The sequence below is a fragment of the Neovison vison genome, chromosome 9 (genome assembly GCF_020171115.1).
Source record: "Neovison vison isolate M4711 chromosome 9, ASM_NN_V1, whole genome shotgun sequence".
Classification (NCBI taxonomy): Eukaryota; Metazoa; Chordata; class Mammalia; order Carnivora; family Mustelidae; genus Neogale; species Neogale vison.
The window spans coordinates 47900807-47915671 of NC_058099.1; the positions used below are offsets into that span (position 1 = coordinate 47900807).

The following is a 14865-nucleotide window of genomic DNA, read 5'->3' on the forward strand; positions in this document are numbered from 1 at the left end:
ACAGCCTGAAATAACGTGGCTGATTGCTCACAGCTTCCTCCCGAAATTCACACATGACTCCTGTGAAAATTAATAAGAGGAAATCTCAATTAGGATGGAGTTGGGAGGCTTGCACGGGGGTTCTCATGCCCTACCACTTGCAAACTCAAAGGAAGAGATAAATCTTCCAGGGGGGTATAGCTTTACTATCCCAGGGCGAGGAAGAAGGGCTGTCCTCCGCCCTGGCAACGGCCCAGCCAATGAGAGAGCGTCACAACTCAGCCAATGAAAAGCCACTACCGTTCGAACTCCCAGTTTACCCCAATGGGCTTTTTGTTTATAGCAGCCTTCCCAAGGTCCCTCTTCCCTCTATTAAAAGAGCCTTCCCTTTCTTTGTTTGGGGCACTTGCCTATGGTTTTCCTACAGCTCGTTCTTTACCTGTTGCAGTTCTCTGCCATCCTCCCCCCACCCAAAAAAACCCCCTCACTTTTGTGGGTAAAATTACTGGCAGTTTTATTTTCTAAGGTTAACATTACTCAGTAATCGGAAGTGGGATCCGGAGAAGCCCCCCACCAACTGTGAGGCTGGTGAGCAAACAGGTGTGGGTACCCGCACAGCCCTCTGGCCTCACTGCTTCCTCTCTCACCCTGGCGTCTGAGGGTAAGTCTTTCTCCTGGATTTTGGGCTGCTCGCCCTTCAGGCCTTATTTGGGACGTATTTTAAGGGCTCGGGTTTTCTTTCTCTGAGGATCCTCATTTGGCCTTTAGTTTGCCTCCTTTTCGGAACCAGACCATTTCTGTTGCAGCTACTGGCCTTTGGTCCAGCTTGTTTGGGACAAGATTGATCCTATGGGAACTGGGTTAGTCTTTGGTCTGATTCTTTCTGGAACCAGGCTGTTCCTGCTGCAATTCCCCCGTTTGGGAGCTTTTCTCTTTGCTTAGAGAAAAACCTCTAAAATGGGATTCCAGTTATCAAAATACTTTGAGGGTGCCCCCCCGCCACTCCCCCAACTGGAACTCTGGCCAGTTTTATGTTTAAAAACTATGGCTCCTTAGTGTGCGTATGTATAACCAAGTGGACTGATTTAACCAGTAATTTAGGAATTCAGGGGCATGTTTATTTTCCCAAACTTGTTTTACTCAAGATTAAATTAGCTATGACTCCAAAACAACTCAAAACCTGAATGAGATGCCTATTTCAAATGGTACCTTGAGGCTTCCAGCTGTTTTGAGGGTTCTAAGTTTGCTTCTGCAAAATACTGTTTCTAAATTCACTGAGGCAAACAATCGAAAGGAGTCAAGTGGTTTCTGATGACTTATTACCCTCTCCCATTTTCTTTGCAGACAGGTGGCAGCAACCTTGTACTCAGGTTTGCCCCCCCCCACCCCAGGACATTTTCCTGTCTTTGCCAAACTTCGCATTTCCTGTTCCTCCACTTGCTCCTCTCCTGAGCCTATGAAACCTGCCTCTTTGAAATTAAGTCGCTGAAGATCTATTTTTTTTTTAAAGATTTTATTTGTTTATTTGACAGAGATCACAAATAGGCAGAGAGGCAGGCAGAGAGAGAGGAGGAAGCAGGCCTCCGGCTGAGCAGAGAGCCCAATGTGGGGCTCGATCCCAGGACCTGGGATCATGACCTGAGCGGAAGGCAGAGGCCCTAACCCACTGAGCCACTCAGGTGCCCCAAGTCGCTGAGGATCTAAACAAAACTCAGTTTCTTATGTTACCTGGCCTAAGACTGAATTGTGATCCGTAGTTATTGAGTTTCCTAAAATGACTGATAATGCCCATAAGTTTGCTGAAGAATTTAATCTAGTTATTTAAACTTACCAACCTGGTTTCTCAGATTTTTATCAATTAGTCCACATGATTGTTGGTGAGGAGCAGACTAAACATTGGATGAAACTAGCCAGAGGGGAACATTCTGGAGGAAATTTAGAGAAACAAACTACTAACATTTTCTCTCTCTCCTCTCTTTTGTAAGTAATCTCTATTCCCAATGTGGGGTTGAAACTCATGACCCTGAGATCAGGAGTCTTTGTATGCTCTACTGACTGAGCCAGCCAGATCAGATGCCTCCAAACCCCTAACTTTTTTAAAAAGATTTTTTATTTTGGGGGGCACCTGGGTGACTCAGTTGGTTGAGCGACTGCCTTGGGCTCAGGTCGTGATCTTGGAGTCCCAGGATTGAGTCCCGCATTGGGCTCCCAGTTCTGCAGGGAGTCTGCTTCTCCCTCTGACCTTCTCCTTTCTCATGCTCTCTCTCTCACTCACTCTCTCTCAAATAAATAAAATCTTTTTAAAATTTTTAAAAAGTGAAGGATTTTTTTTAAATAAAATTTTTTTTAAAGATTTTATTTATTTATTTGACAGAGAGCAATCACAAGTAGATGGAGAGGCAGGCAGAGAGAGAAGGAAGCAGGCTCCCCGCTGAGCAGAGAGCCCGATGCGGGACCCGATCCCAGGACCCTGAGATCATGACCTGAGCCGAAGGCAGCGGCTTAACCCACTGAGCCACCCAGGCGCCCCTAAATAAATTATTTTTATTGAGAGTCAACACTTTACAGACTGAGTTACCCAGGTGCCTCAGCAAACCCTAACTTTTGACAAGATGCTGTAGCACTGGCTGTAATTGCACAGCAGAGCAATTACAGTAGCTGTCCCCATGCCTGGTGATTGGAACCAAATTCACACAAAAGCCTCATGAATTGGGGTTCATGACTGTCAACTCTAAATTGTCTTAAGAATCTTCTGATCTTTAGATGTTGAGTCCATCCAGGTAGCATTTAAGTGTTTATTAACAGGTTGAACATGGATGTTCCTCTTTTAACTAGGACCAGGTTGGAATGGGAAACTACCACTCAAGATTTAGTTAATTTGACAAACCATCTCCCTTGAGTCACCTAAGAGAGGGACTCCCTTGAGTCACCTAAAAGAGTCATCTAAAAGACTGCTAGGACACCTGGGGGGCTCAGTCTGTTAAGCATTGACTTGATTTTGGCTCAGGTCGTGATCTTGGAATTGTCACACCGAGCCCCACATCCAGCTCAGTGCTGGGCTTGGAGCCTGTTTAAGATCCTGGCTTTCCCTCTTCCCCTCTGCTCCAACACCCACCACCACCACTACAACACAAAACAGAAAACTGAAATTCTCAATTTTCAACTCCACCAAATGGCCCTTAAACAGAGCCAAAATCTCTTTGTTTCTGCTGTTATTGAAAAGACCAGGGCATGGGGTGGTGGGGGAGAAAAGATTGTTACAAGTTTAAGTGCTCCAGGCACCTTCAGCCCTCTAGTAAGTGTTTACAGTGTCCTCCTAATTCCCAGTAATGAGGCTCTAGGGAACTACAGGTGCTCTTTACAATCCCTGCTCTTAATCTGTTCAGAGAATCCACTCTTCAGATTTCAGAGTGAATCTCTGTCCATATTGACAGCAGAGTTACACTCTTGGCGCCCCGTTGCTGTGTAGCAGCCCCTGCTTCAAGTACCAGAACAGTTCAGATTGCGGGAGGGGAGCGCTAGTTACCCCCCCCCATGGATTCCTGCCTTTGAACCTGCTCCCTTTGTCTAGGCCCTTTGAGAGAGGCACTCCTGTCTCCTTAGTTCCTCTGACCCTATTTATTTATTGGGCTGAGGTTTCTTAAAGTATCATGCCTGAATTTCTTTTTCCCAAAAGGAGGAAATAATTCAAGATTTTGACAGTAGTAATCAAAATAGGCAGCCAGGGGAATTAAAAGACACGTTGACATCTTTTATTAATTTGTATTGGATCAGCTACCATCGTCTTTATGGGCAGAATCCTCAACTGATGTTGGCAGATTCCAAAGGACACTTCTCATCAAGACTGATGTAGATCCCTCAAAACCTCTTCCCATAATTAACACCCTATTAGTAAAAAAAAAAAAAAAAAAAAAAGTCCTTCAAAACATCAAGCTCCTAATAGAAGATTCCAAGTATTAGGGCCTCGTTATCTCCTGCATTATTCCCTGTGTTATCCCAGTGTACCTATGAGAAAACTCAGTGGCTGAACATGGAGGTTTGCCCAGGACCTCTGAGCAAAAAATAACACTGTTATTTCTTTGCACCCTTTTGTTTGCAACCCCCCATACCCTGCAGACATCCATTGTATTGAAAGTAAATGTTTCACTGTAATTGACCTACGCCTTGCCATTTTTAGTATTCCAGTTAATCAGGATAGTCAATATGTCTTTGCTTTCATTTGGGAGGAAAGGAAATACACCTGGATAGTAATGCCCCAGGGTTTCACAGAGAGTCCCTCTTATTTTCACAAACCTTGAAAGCTGACTTGGATGATACACGGTTTTCTGCAGGCTCTGAGTTAACAGTGCACAGATGATTGGATTCCCTGCCCCCGACCCCCTTCTCAGACCTCTTCACAGGAAGATAGCATCCACCTGTTAAAACTTTTGGCTTTAAAGGGACATAAAGTTTCCAAAGAAAATTACAATTTCCTCAAACTCACGTTTAATACTTGGGGCATCTGATCTCCAATCAAGAAGTGTATTTGGATCCAGATGAAACCTGTCATCACTGCTTAATGCTCACAGGTTACCTTTTGAGTCCCCATGACAATTTACAGGAAACTCCTTAAGCATATGCAGATTTTTCATGGTTTACTGGTGGTTCTTATTTGAAAGATAAAAATGGAAAATACCATGCTGGGTATGGCAATCGAAACTCCTTTTGAAGTCATTGAAAAAGCACCTTTATGTTTGGCCACTTGAGCGAAAGAGACTGAATTCTATACTGTTCCTTGACTTGTACTTTAGCCAAGGGTAAAACCACAGATATTTATACTGATAGTAATGGGGTAGCTCGTGACTTCGGAATATTATAGAAACAGTGAGGTGTCCTTCCCTCTGATGGGAATAAAATTTAAAATGGCTTCTATGTCCAGAATTTACTACATGCAGTGCTTTTGTCCACTGCTTTGGCTATTAAGGTTCCTGGGCATTCCAGATTCAACTCCCTGGAGGCCGAAGTAACCCACCTCACCAATGTTTCTGCCAAAAATGCTACTTCCAAGGAAACCAATAGCCAAATCTGTCATGGTCCAAAGGGATGTTCTCCCAAATGATCATTTGGAAAAATTGACAAGAGACACCCAGAAATTGGCCCCAGAGAGGGCAAAACAATATGGAAATCTAATAGTTGGCTCAATAAAAAGAACTCTGGCAGACTTGAAGCATATGAAAGAATTTAATAAGGGACACAGATATACATTACAATTATTGTATATTTATAAGTATGTATAATTATTGTGTATATATATATATGTATGGTTTGTGTGCTGGCATAGTTTGTGTGTTAGGACTGGAATCTTAAATAGGTAGTAGCTATTGTCAGGATCAATGTCTGTTTATTTTTTCCCATTTTTAATATTATTTTAATTAACATTTTCCTGATAAATAAAATTAAGTTTAATTAAAAAAAAAAAAAAGAACTCTGGCTTGAGCCAAGTAACAATATGTCCTTGCCAGTAATTCTAAATTTCTCAGCGCTTACCACTGTATCTGCATTAAACTCTTGGACTGTTGACAAAATCGTGGCATTCATGAACCAGTAGGGGTGGCAAAAAGTTAATTAGGCTGCAAAAATTGCTGCCTCACTTGTCCCACCTGTCACAAGTACATCCTTAGAAAACCTCCTCCTACAAATGGATCATTCAGTTCCCTCTCGTGGATAAATGTTTTAGTCTTGGTTTATAGGTTTTCTCACCGGACCCAAACTTCCTCTTATAGACAAGCCACTGCTGCTTCTGTTAGATTATCTCTACCTGGGAGCCCATTTTACTAGTCAGGTGATGTGAGAAGTCTGTGCTATGTGGCCAGCTTTGAACACTTCCGTTGTATATATACCACCCTTAGTCACATGCACTAAGGGCACTATTGAGATGGCAAAATGTGTAGAGATCTTCCAAAGACCTTGGCCTAAAGCATTGCCATTCGTCTTCTAAATCACAGCTCTATCTCTTGGGAGCTCATAGACAGTTTTGGAGATAGTCAGAGGATATCCAAGACACTTGGCCCCTACCTCCTTTGGCCCATAGTTGATAAAAGGAAATATAATTCAATAGTGTAAAGGCCTAATTACTTCTATTAAAAATAACCATGCTTTGGCAGAGCAGTCGCTGGGAGACTATAACCTTAAGGATCACATCTTGCTACCTAGAGGTTTCCTCTGTCGAGAAAGAGCCCTCCAGAGTCTTCTGCCTCACTGGAGAGGCTCTTACCAGGAACTGCTAAGCAACCATTGTGCCACCAAACTCCAGGGAAAAGACTATTAGATTCATGTGACACACCTAAAGAAAGCACCAAACCCTGGCTGGACCTGAAAGTAAAGATTTTCTGGAACTGAAGCAGATGACATCTGATGAGACACTTGGTCCCCAGATGTCCAGGCCAGGCCTGTGTACCTTTTTCTCAGTGTTGTGTTTCTCTTTTGAACAAAGACAGTGCCCCTGTCTGCATTTCCCAAGCCATTGTGAGAGGAAGGAAACTCCTCTTTTGTTTATGGCCTTTTGGAAACAGATTCATCACAATCCCAGGACAATTAAATTTTTCATTTGCTTTTTTCTGAAGGGTTAGAAGGTTCACAATCACTGAAGTCTTTAAACTGTTAACTGTCTTTGGATTCTTACCCAGACTGATGTTCTCTGAATTTACAAACTTACAGGCTATATTATCAATAACACATTTCGTTCCAAACAGTTCTTTTGAGATAACAGTACTGTATTAAAATACCTTTGAAGTTTTGCTTTTTTGCAAAAAGTTCATCAGCTATAGTTTCATGTTTATACTTGCACTGTGTCTTCTCAAATGCACTTGTGTAATTCTTTCCATTGTGCTCTTGTAGTGTCCACTGTTTTGCTTTCATGGTCACTTTAAGTGGAGAGTTCCAGAAGGCACACATGACTTCGGGTTTGCCCTCAGTAGGGTAAAGCTCTCTCCTCTTAAGTTAGAATAAATGCCAATAAATATTTCATTTGGCTACTTGTAGGCCTAGAGGCCTGGTTTAGAACCATGATACAATTTGAAATCACTGTCACTTCTGTTTCATGTAATTAGTTTAAGTTTTGTGTTTTGTTGCCTATAAAACTTAAAAATTATGTACCCAAGGGGCACCTGGGTGGCTCAGTGGGTTAAAGCCTCTGCCTTAGGCTCAGGTCATGATCTCAGGGTCTTGGGGTATCAGGCTCTCTGCTCAGCGGGGAGCCTGCTTTCTCTCCATTCTCTCTCTCTCTCTCTGCCTGCCTCTCTACCTTCTTGTGATCTCTGTCTGTCAAATAAATGAATAAAATATTTAAAAAAAAATTATGTACCCAATAAGGTGATGCTGGCTCAATCCTTTGAGATGATCTCCAATTAACATGACCCGGAGGAGATAAGGACTTTAGGGAGTACCTGAGAGATTTTCCCTCCTAACCTTCCTCAGTAACTCTGATGTGGCCTTAGGTGGTTTCTAACTGCTATGCCCTTTCCTCTAGTGTAGGACATGACACCCAGGAAAGATCCCTCCTGGCAGTGAGGGACACAATTACTAAGTAGTGGAAAATGTGACTTTCAATCAGCAATGCTTCCAAAGAAAGATCTTGATCAAAAGCCAAATGTGAAAATTAATAAAAGGAAATCTCATTTAGAATAGAATTGGGAGCCAGCAGGGAAAACTCTTTGTTTAACCACTGATCTTCTGATGGCTTTTTGGGTTGTTTTCAATTTTTGGTTATTACAAACAAAAACTGTGTGAGAGTTCTAGTTGTACCCCACATTCACCAACACTTAGTACGGTGAATCTTTTTTCATTTTATTCATTTTTGTAGGTATGTAGTGATACCTCATTGTGTTTTTAATTTGCATTTCCCTAATGACGTTGGGCATCTTTTCTTTGTTCTGGCCATTTGGGTATCTTTTGGTGAACGGTGTGCTCAGATCTTTTGAGTTTTATATTGAGTTTCAGATTTTATGTAGACTTAGATTTTGACTCTATTATATATAATGGAGTATTTGTGAACAAATACTGAACAATCGTATGAAACAAGTTAATATAGCACAGTGGTTAATAATTCATTATCTGGAGACAGACTAAAGTTCTAATCTCAATTCCAACATTTACTAGTTGTGTTGATCTTAGACAAGATAATTTAACTGCTCTGACCTTTTTTCCTCATCTGTAAAATTGGCTGAGAATAGTTACCATCTCCTAGGATTTCTCTGAGTCAGATATGTGGAGGAGAAGAGGGTCTATGGCATAGAAAAACCAATCTAAAAATGTCTCCTGTGTAATTGAATGAAGCAGTTAACACACTTGAACCTGTTTGTCTTGGAATAGGACAGGGGATAGATCGGGGGATGATGATGCAACAAGGCAGGTATCCAAGCCGAGGGTTTGATCTTATTTGTTTGTTTTAGACAATGTTAAGAAGGTGAGGATGAGCAGAGGAAGGGGGGTAGAGAGAGAGAGAGACTCTTAAGCAGGCTTCGTGGAGCCTGATGTGGGACTTGATCTCAAGAACCTGAGATCATGACCTGAGCCAATATCAAGAGTCAGACACTTAACCAACTGAGCTACCCAGGCACCCCAAGGTTTGATCTTTTGAATGTAGTAGTAAGGGTCAAAGCTATTTAAAGGAAGGACAGTTAAAGTTGTAACACAGAAGTGCAAGCAATGCCTTGGAACAGCTGAAAAAGAGTGATAATGAGGGCTGAGAGTGTGTACAACAAAGATTACAAGAGATAACTGTGACTAATGCCTGAGTACGATTAAGTAATGGGACAAAAGTGGCTGGAATTTTGCACAGTGGGAGGGAAGGCGCTCTCAACCCAGCCTTCACTAGCTTTTTGGTACCTGTGAAATAAGGAGATTGGGCCACATAATCTCTATGGTTTTATTTGAGTCCAGCAGCCTGTGAAATTTCCAATCTGTTCTATGGACCTGGGAGTGGAGAAAAGGGGGAGGTTGTGATCCCGGACAATTCTAGGTAGTTGAAAGAAAAAAATCTAGAGTTGAAAGTTGTCAGCCTATAACTGGTTCCTTATATAGCTATTTGTGGCTAATAGAAGCAAAAGTGAGCAATGGGCCACTTTCCCAGAATCTCTGCTCTCAGTGAATATTGCATGAAGTATTGGCATTTAAAAATGAGCTTACCAGGGAATGGGAGGGAAAAAACCACAAATGAATGGATGCTAAGTGTCCAAAGTCAGGATATGCAACCTGGACTTAATTTTTCTGAAGATCATTGTGAAAGAGTATCCAAGTCAGGAGCACCTGGGTGGCTCAGTGATTTAAAGCCTCTACCTCGGTCATGATCTCAGAGTCCTGGGATCGAGCCCCACATCGGGCTCTCTGTTTGGCAGGAAGCCTGCTTCCTCCTCTCTCTCTCTCTGCCTGCCTCTCTGTCTACTTGTGATCTCTGTATGTCAAATAAATAATTAAAATCTTTAAAAACAAAAATATCTCGAGTCAGTCTGTTATTGCTACAAAATATATTTTGTGACTTTAGTCTCCCCATTAGTGTTCATAGAGAAGAAAACACATTTAAACATATGCCCAAGAAAAACAAAACTGACATGTTCAAATGATGTAAAATTGCTTCAAAAGACAAGATATTAATTTTAAGTTATTTGAACTATCTTGGCCTCTGACATCCGTACAGGGAGCTAATTAAGAGTCCAGTGTACATATTCCAAAAATGCAAGTATTGCTGAAAGTTTGTTTTATTTTGTTTATAAGTTTGGGAGAGGAAAATCATAACATATATTTTACATGTTTTATACATTATCTTATTTAATCCCAACAGTTGTATAGTTGGGGGAAAGAAACCTTATTTAGAGAAGTTAAAATTTGTCCAGTTCTTTTTTTTTTAAATTAATTTATTTATTTGACAGAGAGAGAGGGAATACAAGCAGGGGAAATGGGAGAAGGAGAAGCAGGCTTCTCTTGGAGCAGGGACCCCAGTGTGGGGCTCGATCCCAGGATGCTGGGATCGTGACCTGAGCCGAAGGCAGACGCTTAATGACTGAGCCACCCAGGCACCCCAAAATTTGTTCAATTCTTACTGTTCATAAGAGGGCTAGTCCTCTGGGAATCTGTAATCTAGTGGAGCAGGCAGAAACCAAACCTCAAACAACTCCCATCATAGACCTTTATTAGTCCTAAGTGGCTCCTTGAAGAAGCCTTGGGAAGGGCTTTAAAAGATGTCTAGAACTCTGACAGGTAACTGCTGGGCTGTGAGATGGGGAAGAAGCAAAAGAGATAGAGGAGAAAAGTTTCACAGAGGCATGATGAGCAAAATACCTGGTGTGGCCAGGAAACAGTAAGAGATGCTCTAATTGGTGGGGAGATAGGATGGTTCAGGATGTCAGCACCTGCGACAGACTTGGAGACAAGATGAGAGGCTGTTGCCAGATGAACTAGAGACCTTGGGCCCTGCAGCTCTCACCCAGCCTGTCCCCCCGACATCACCAGAGGCTTTTGGTCTCATCACCAGAATTCAGGGACGGATGAGCCCATGTGTGAGTGATGCAAATGCAAGGTTTCTTAGAGCACACTCTCGAGATGTGAGGGTGGGCCAGCTCAAGGGAGAGCTGTGCCCTGGATTTTGGGTCTCTATCTTGTATTGACAGTTGTTAACTTAGCGGTGGAATATTTATTAGGGAGGGGATTTCTTTGAGAGCAGGATTTTGTGCCTTTCTCCTTACTTGGTCAGGGCTTCTGGCCTTCTTCATCTTAGGCCTGTCTGGTGTGATTGGGTTTCTGTTGGGTTTGTGAAATGCTGCAGGGACAGGTTCCTAACTTTCCTGATAACAGGGCTTGGGTCCCCCTTTGCTGGCCTTCAGGCAACCTGTTAAGGCCTAACTAACTGCCCACTCTAACAATATAACTAACAGGCAGCAAGGAAGTGGCAAAGGGTTTTGACCAGGGGAATAGCTAGAACAGGACTGTGTTTTAAGAATTCTTCCAGCAGTCTTCCACTAATGTATGCCAGTCTGGGTAGAAGGAGGAGGCAGGAAGGCCAGTGGAGGTTGTTTGGGTAATGCTGGCAGAACCCAAAAAGGATCTGCCCTGGGCCGTCCCAGAGGAAAGGGAGAACTCTGCTTCTTACCCCAAATGGTTCTCTAGGAAGCTCTCCTGCACGTATTTCTTTTTTTTTTTTTTTTAAAGATTTTATTTATTCACCTGACAGGCAGAGATCACAAGTAGGCAGAGAGGCAGGCAGAGAGAGGGGAAGTGAAGCAGGCTCCCTGCTGAGCAGAGAGCCCCATGTGGGGCTCGATCCCAGGACCTTGGCTGGGATCATGACCCGAGCTGAAGGCAGAGGCCTTTAACCCACTGAGCCACCCAGGTGCCCCCTGCATGTATTTCTTGGAAAACAAGTAGAATTCCCTGACTGCTTGACTTGGAAAAGCTTTTTGTTTGTAGTTTGTTATTTATCTGTCAAGTAAAAGGGAGCTCTTTTTGTGTCCTTTTTACTCAGGTTCTGAGTCCTAACGAACAGAAGTGGAGTGCTAGGATCAGTAAGCGATCTGGAAAGTATGGAGTCAATAGAATTTGATTGGATGAGGAAATGTAATGAAGACTCCCAAGTTTTAAACCTGAATGACTAGGAAGAGAGTGGTTTCCATGTGAGAAATAAGACCATGATTTGAGAAGAAGGTATGCCAAATGGGATCAGTTGGAAGTTACAATAGTCCTTTCATGCAGAAATATCCAGAAGCTGTTGAAAGGCCAGAGCTGGTATTCATAAAAAAAAAAAAAAAAAGTAGGAGCTAGAGAAAGTAGAGTCCACTGTTGTCTGCACGGAGATAAAGCCTTGTGTGGTGGATGCCTGTGCGGAGGATAACGTGGCAAATAGACAAGATGGGGGTGTGTGTTAAAATTCCAGAAAATGGAGCAGGAGAAGGGGGAAGGACATGCGGGTAGAGCATGCAGAGCTGGAGAGGAAAAGGGAGGAGATGTGATGTAGGTAAATGCAGCAGGCTGGTGCAGGGGCGGGGAGGCGGATATAGTCGCAGGGGCTGTGTTTGGTGATAAAGGATCCCTTCTCTGGGCAGTCTTCCCACTCCAGGCTATCCCAGACTGTCTTCCTCTTATGGCTTGGCATCGTTGACTGGTTAGTCACCAGCGTTTGTTTGTGTGTCCATTAGATCAAATGCCTGCAAAGAGCAACGACTGTGTAGAGTTGTCTACATGGTGAGTATAGGATGAGGAATCAGGAAATTAAGGACATTCCATGAGAGAGCAGTTTCAGGGAGGTGTTGAAAAGGAAAGCCAAAGTGTAGGTTGTGATGAAATAGGATGATGGTAAGAAATGAAAGAAGCAGGCAGTTATGAGAAAAAGAGGAGGGAGAGAGATCACCAGGAAAGAAGAGGAGAGAATAAAATGTCTAATTCTAGGGTGGTGAGATTTGAACATGTTCCTATGCTGTGGTGCAGACCCGTGGAAAGGAGAGGTTGAAGGTGGGAGGGGGGGCAGTGGTAATGACGCATGGAGTGAATCTGAAAGGGACTGGTGGATGCAGGGGAAGGAATGAAGCTCTGGCAGTGGTGGGGGAAAGCACTGAGAAATGTGAACCTGAAAGGTGGGCCCTGCGGTGGGAGGTAGTAATGGACTGTGAGGGAGGACCCTGTGGCCTAATGAAAACACGGCAGCCTTGGAGTTTTCATACTGCCCTTCATCAGTGGCATGAACTGTAGCAAGTGATAACGTTTTTTCAAATGCCTCAATTTCCCTGTAGGTAAAATGGGCGTTAATTACCTTCCAGCTCCCAAAATCAGGTGTTGTTGACCCACTTACTTGCAAGTGCTTTCTTGGCTTTTTGTTTATTTTTAGTTTCTTTGGGGGATGTTTCCATAAGAGGGTGGAGAAGCAAAATGGGAGTGGGGTCCTCTTAGCATGCAGGAGACAATGCTGTAGGCCTCAATGATCAGTTTTTCTGAGGGGTGGGCATAGGATAAGAAGAAAAACACAACGTGAATAAAAGGTTTTGGAAGCATGTGTAAAGACCCAGGGGTAGGGTTAGAGGGCAAGGATGCCTGATCCTGGAGGAATCAGACCCTATAGCTGGAGAGAGGGGGTTAGGGAAGGTGTGACCACGGGCTACCTCCCTGACCGCCTCTTACAGGTGAGGGTAATAAGAGAAGCAGGCACGCACGTGGAGCCCAAGCATCCTTAGGGATGATGTGACTGCAAGCCAGCTTTTAAAGATTAATGGGGAGGGTCTATTAGTTTCCACGCAGCTGCAACGGAGTGTCAACGCAAAGATTAGGAAGTCCTGGCAGGAGCTTCGTGAACCCACGGGCGTGCAGCCCAACCCAGTCTCGCGCGCGTGCCGCGCCCGGGACCGGCATTCGTGGTGCAGCGCGCTCTCGCCCCACCGGGAACTTCAGGAACTTGGCTTTCATCTAGTTCCCACAGCACGACCTTAGGTTTTTTTTGTTTTTTTTTTTTTCTTAAATTGCAGAGTGGGGAGAGGCCCCGCCTTTCCGGGCCGGGGGTTGGCCTCGGGGGCCGCCCCTCCCGCGCTCCCGAGCAGCTGCTCCTTCCCTGACGGCGCTGGAGGGCCCTGCAGCGGCCCACGACACCCAATGGCGCTACCCGCCTGGCTGCAGCCCAGGTAGGGCGCCAGGCCCGCGGCGGGAGGCGGGGGGTGAGTGGGGTGGGGCGCCAGGGGCGGGGTGCCCCCCCTACGCCCGCGGGCGGCTGCGTGGGCAGCACAGCGCGGCGCAACCGTGAGCCCAGTGCGCTCTTGAACTCTCGACAGGCATTAGCTAGTTTTCAGTTCTCTCTGCAATCCTAGGAGGAAGGCTCTGTTATTACCCCCATCTACAGGCTGGGAAATGGGAAGGACAGGCTACCCTGCCACCCCTTTCGTGCGCCCTCTACCAGTCAGTCCTGCTTTCCTTCCCCCTCTGGCCACCAGGAGTCCTTCGATTGACTTTGTCGGACCCGCTGGCCCAGGGTGGGTTTCAGACCTGCCAGGTGCAGAAACAACTGTTGCATGTGTAGATTCCAGAGCTCAGTTCAGGGGCCTTGGGGCTGTGTGTTTAACCAACGCCAGGTTGTTCTGGTGCGGGTTTAAGGAAGGCCTCCTTACCCAGCTCCTCTTAGTGGTTCGCGTGATCTGTAGGGTGCCTGTCATCAAGCTACACTGGATCTGCTTCCTGCTTATTTGCCTTACTTCTCAAAGGTTTCCCGTCTCCAACTAGAAGAAATCCTTGTCTATACTGGCAGGGCCCCTCCCACCACCCTTCTGAACCCCCAAGGCACATTTCAAACAGTGCTTTCCCTAACTACCTCAAATTGTGTATCTGTCAATCATCCCTGAGTCATCTCCCCAGCAACCCAGTTTTAAACCCGGCTTGACTTCCCTTTTCTGGCCTGAGCCACTAAACTGCTTTCTGTGTGTGTCTGGGGAAGGAAACGTCTGCCCTTGTAAATACAATGGGCAGTGGCAACTGCCCCCTCCCCAACACCCCCCCCATCAGAGAATGCATTCACAACTCGGGTATGGCCAGCTACTGAATCACCCACCACTGGGAAATGCCACCCCCACTACTCCCCTCTTGTAACCCTCAACTCAAGTTTTGCACTTCGCAGACTGAGTTGCAGGAACACATTGAGCATGTCAAGAGAGCCCTCACCATCTTTTTTTTTTTTTTTTAATATTCAAAGCCATCTTTGCAATGTTTTTAGCCCTTTGTGAGAACAAGGTTAGCACTTTCTCAAAGCTGAAAGTGAATTTTGAAATAGAGCCATCTTTGACTTGAAGCAAACTCAGGATGCTCCTTTTAGCAGATAATGTGTGCTGTAGGTCCTTTCAAAATCTGAATAAAAGACTCTGATACGGAATGGTTTTCTCTTGCTTG

General features: G+C 44.5%; 1 protein-coding gene across 2 annotated transcripts in view; it reads left to right on the plus strand.

Moving 5' to 3' along the window:
* The first annotated feature begins 357 nt into the window (after positions 1-357).
* Positions 358-14865, plus strand: part of HACD4 (3-hydroxyacyl-CoA dehydratase 4) — a 50251-nt gene continuing 35743 nt past the window's right edge. Inside the window, exons 1-2 of one of the 2 annotated variants that reach the window (XM_044265589.1) lie at positions 358-640; positions 13461-13613. In XM_044265589.1, coding sequence (XP_044121524.1) covers positions 13585-13613 — 29 coding nt within the window. In that variant the 5' untranslated portion in view covers positions 358-640; positions 13461-13584. The remainder of the gene's footprint in view (positions 641-13460; positions 13614-14865) is intronic. The other variant, XM_044265590.1, reaches the window with a different exon arrangement.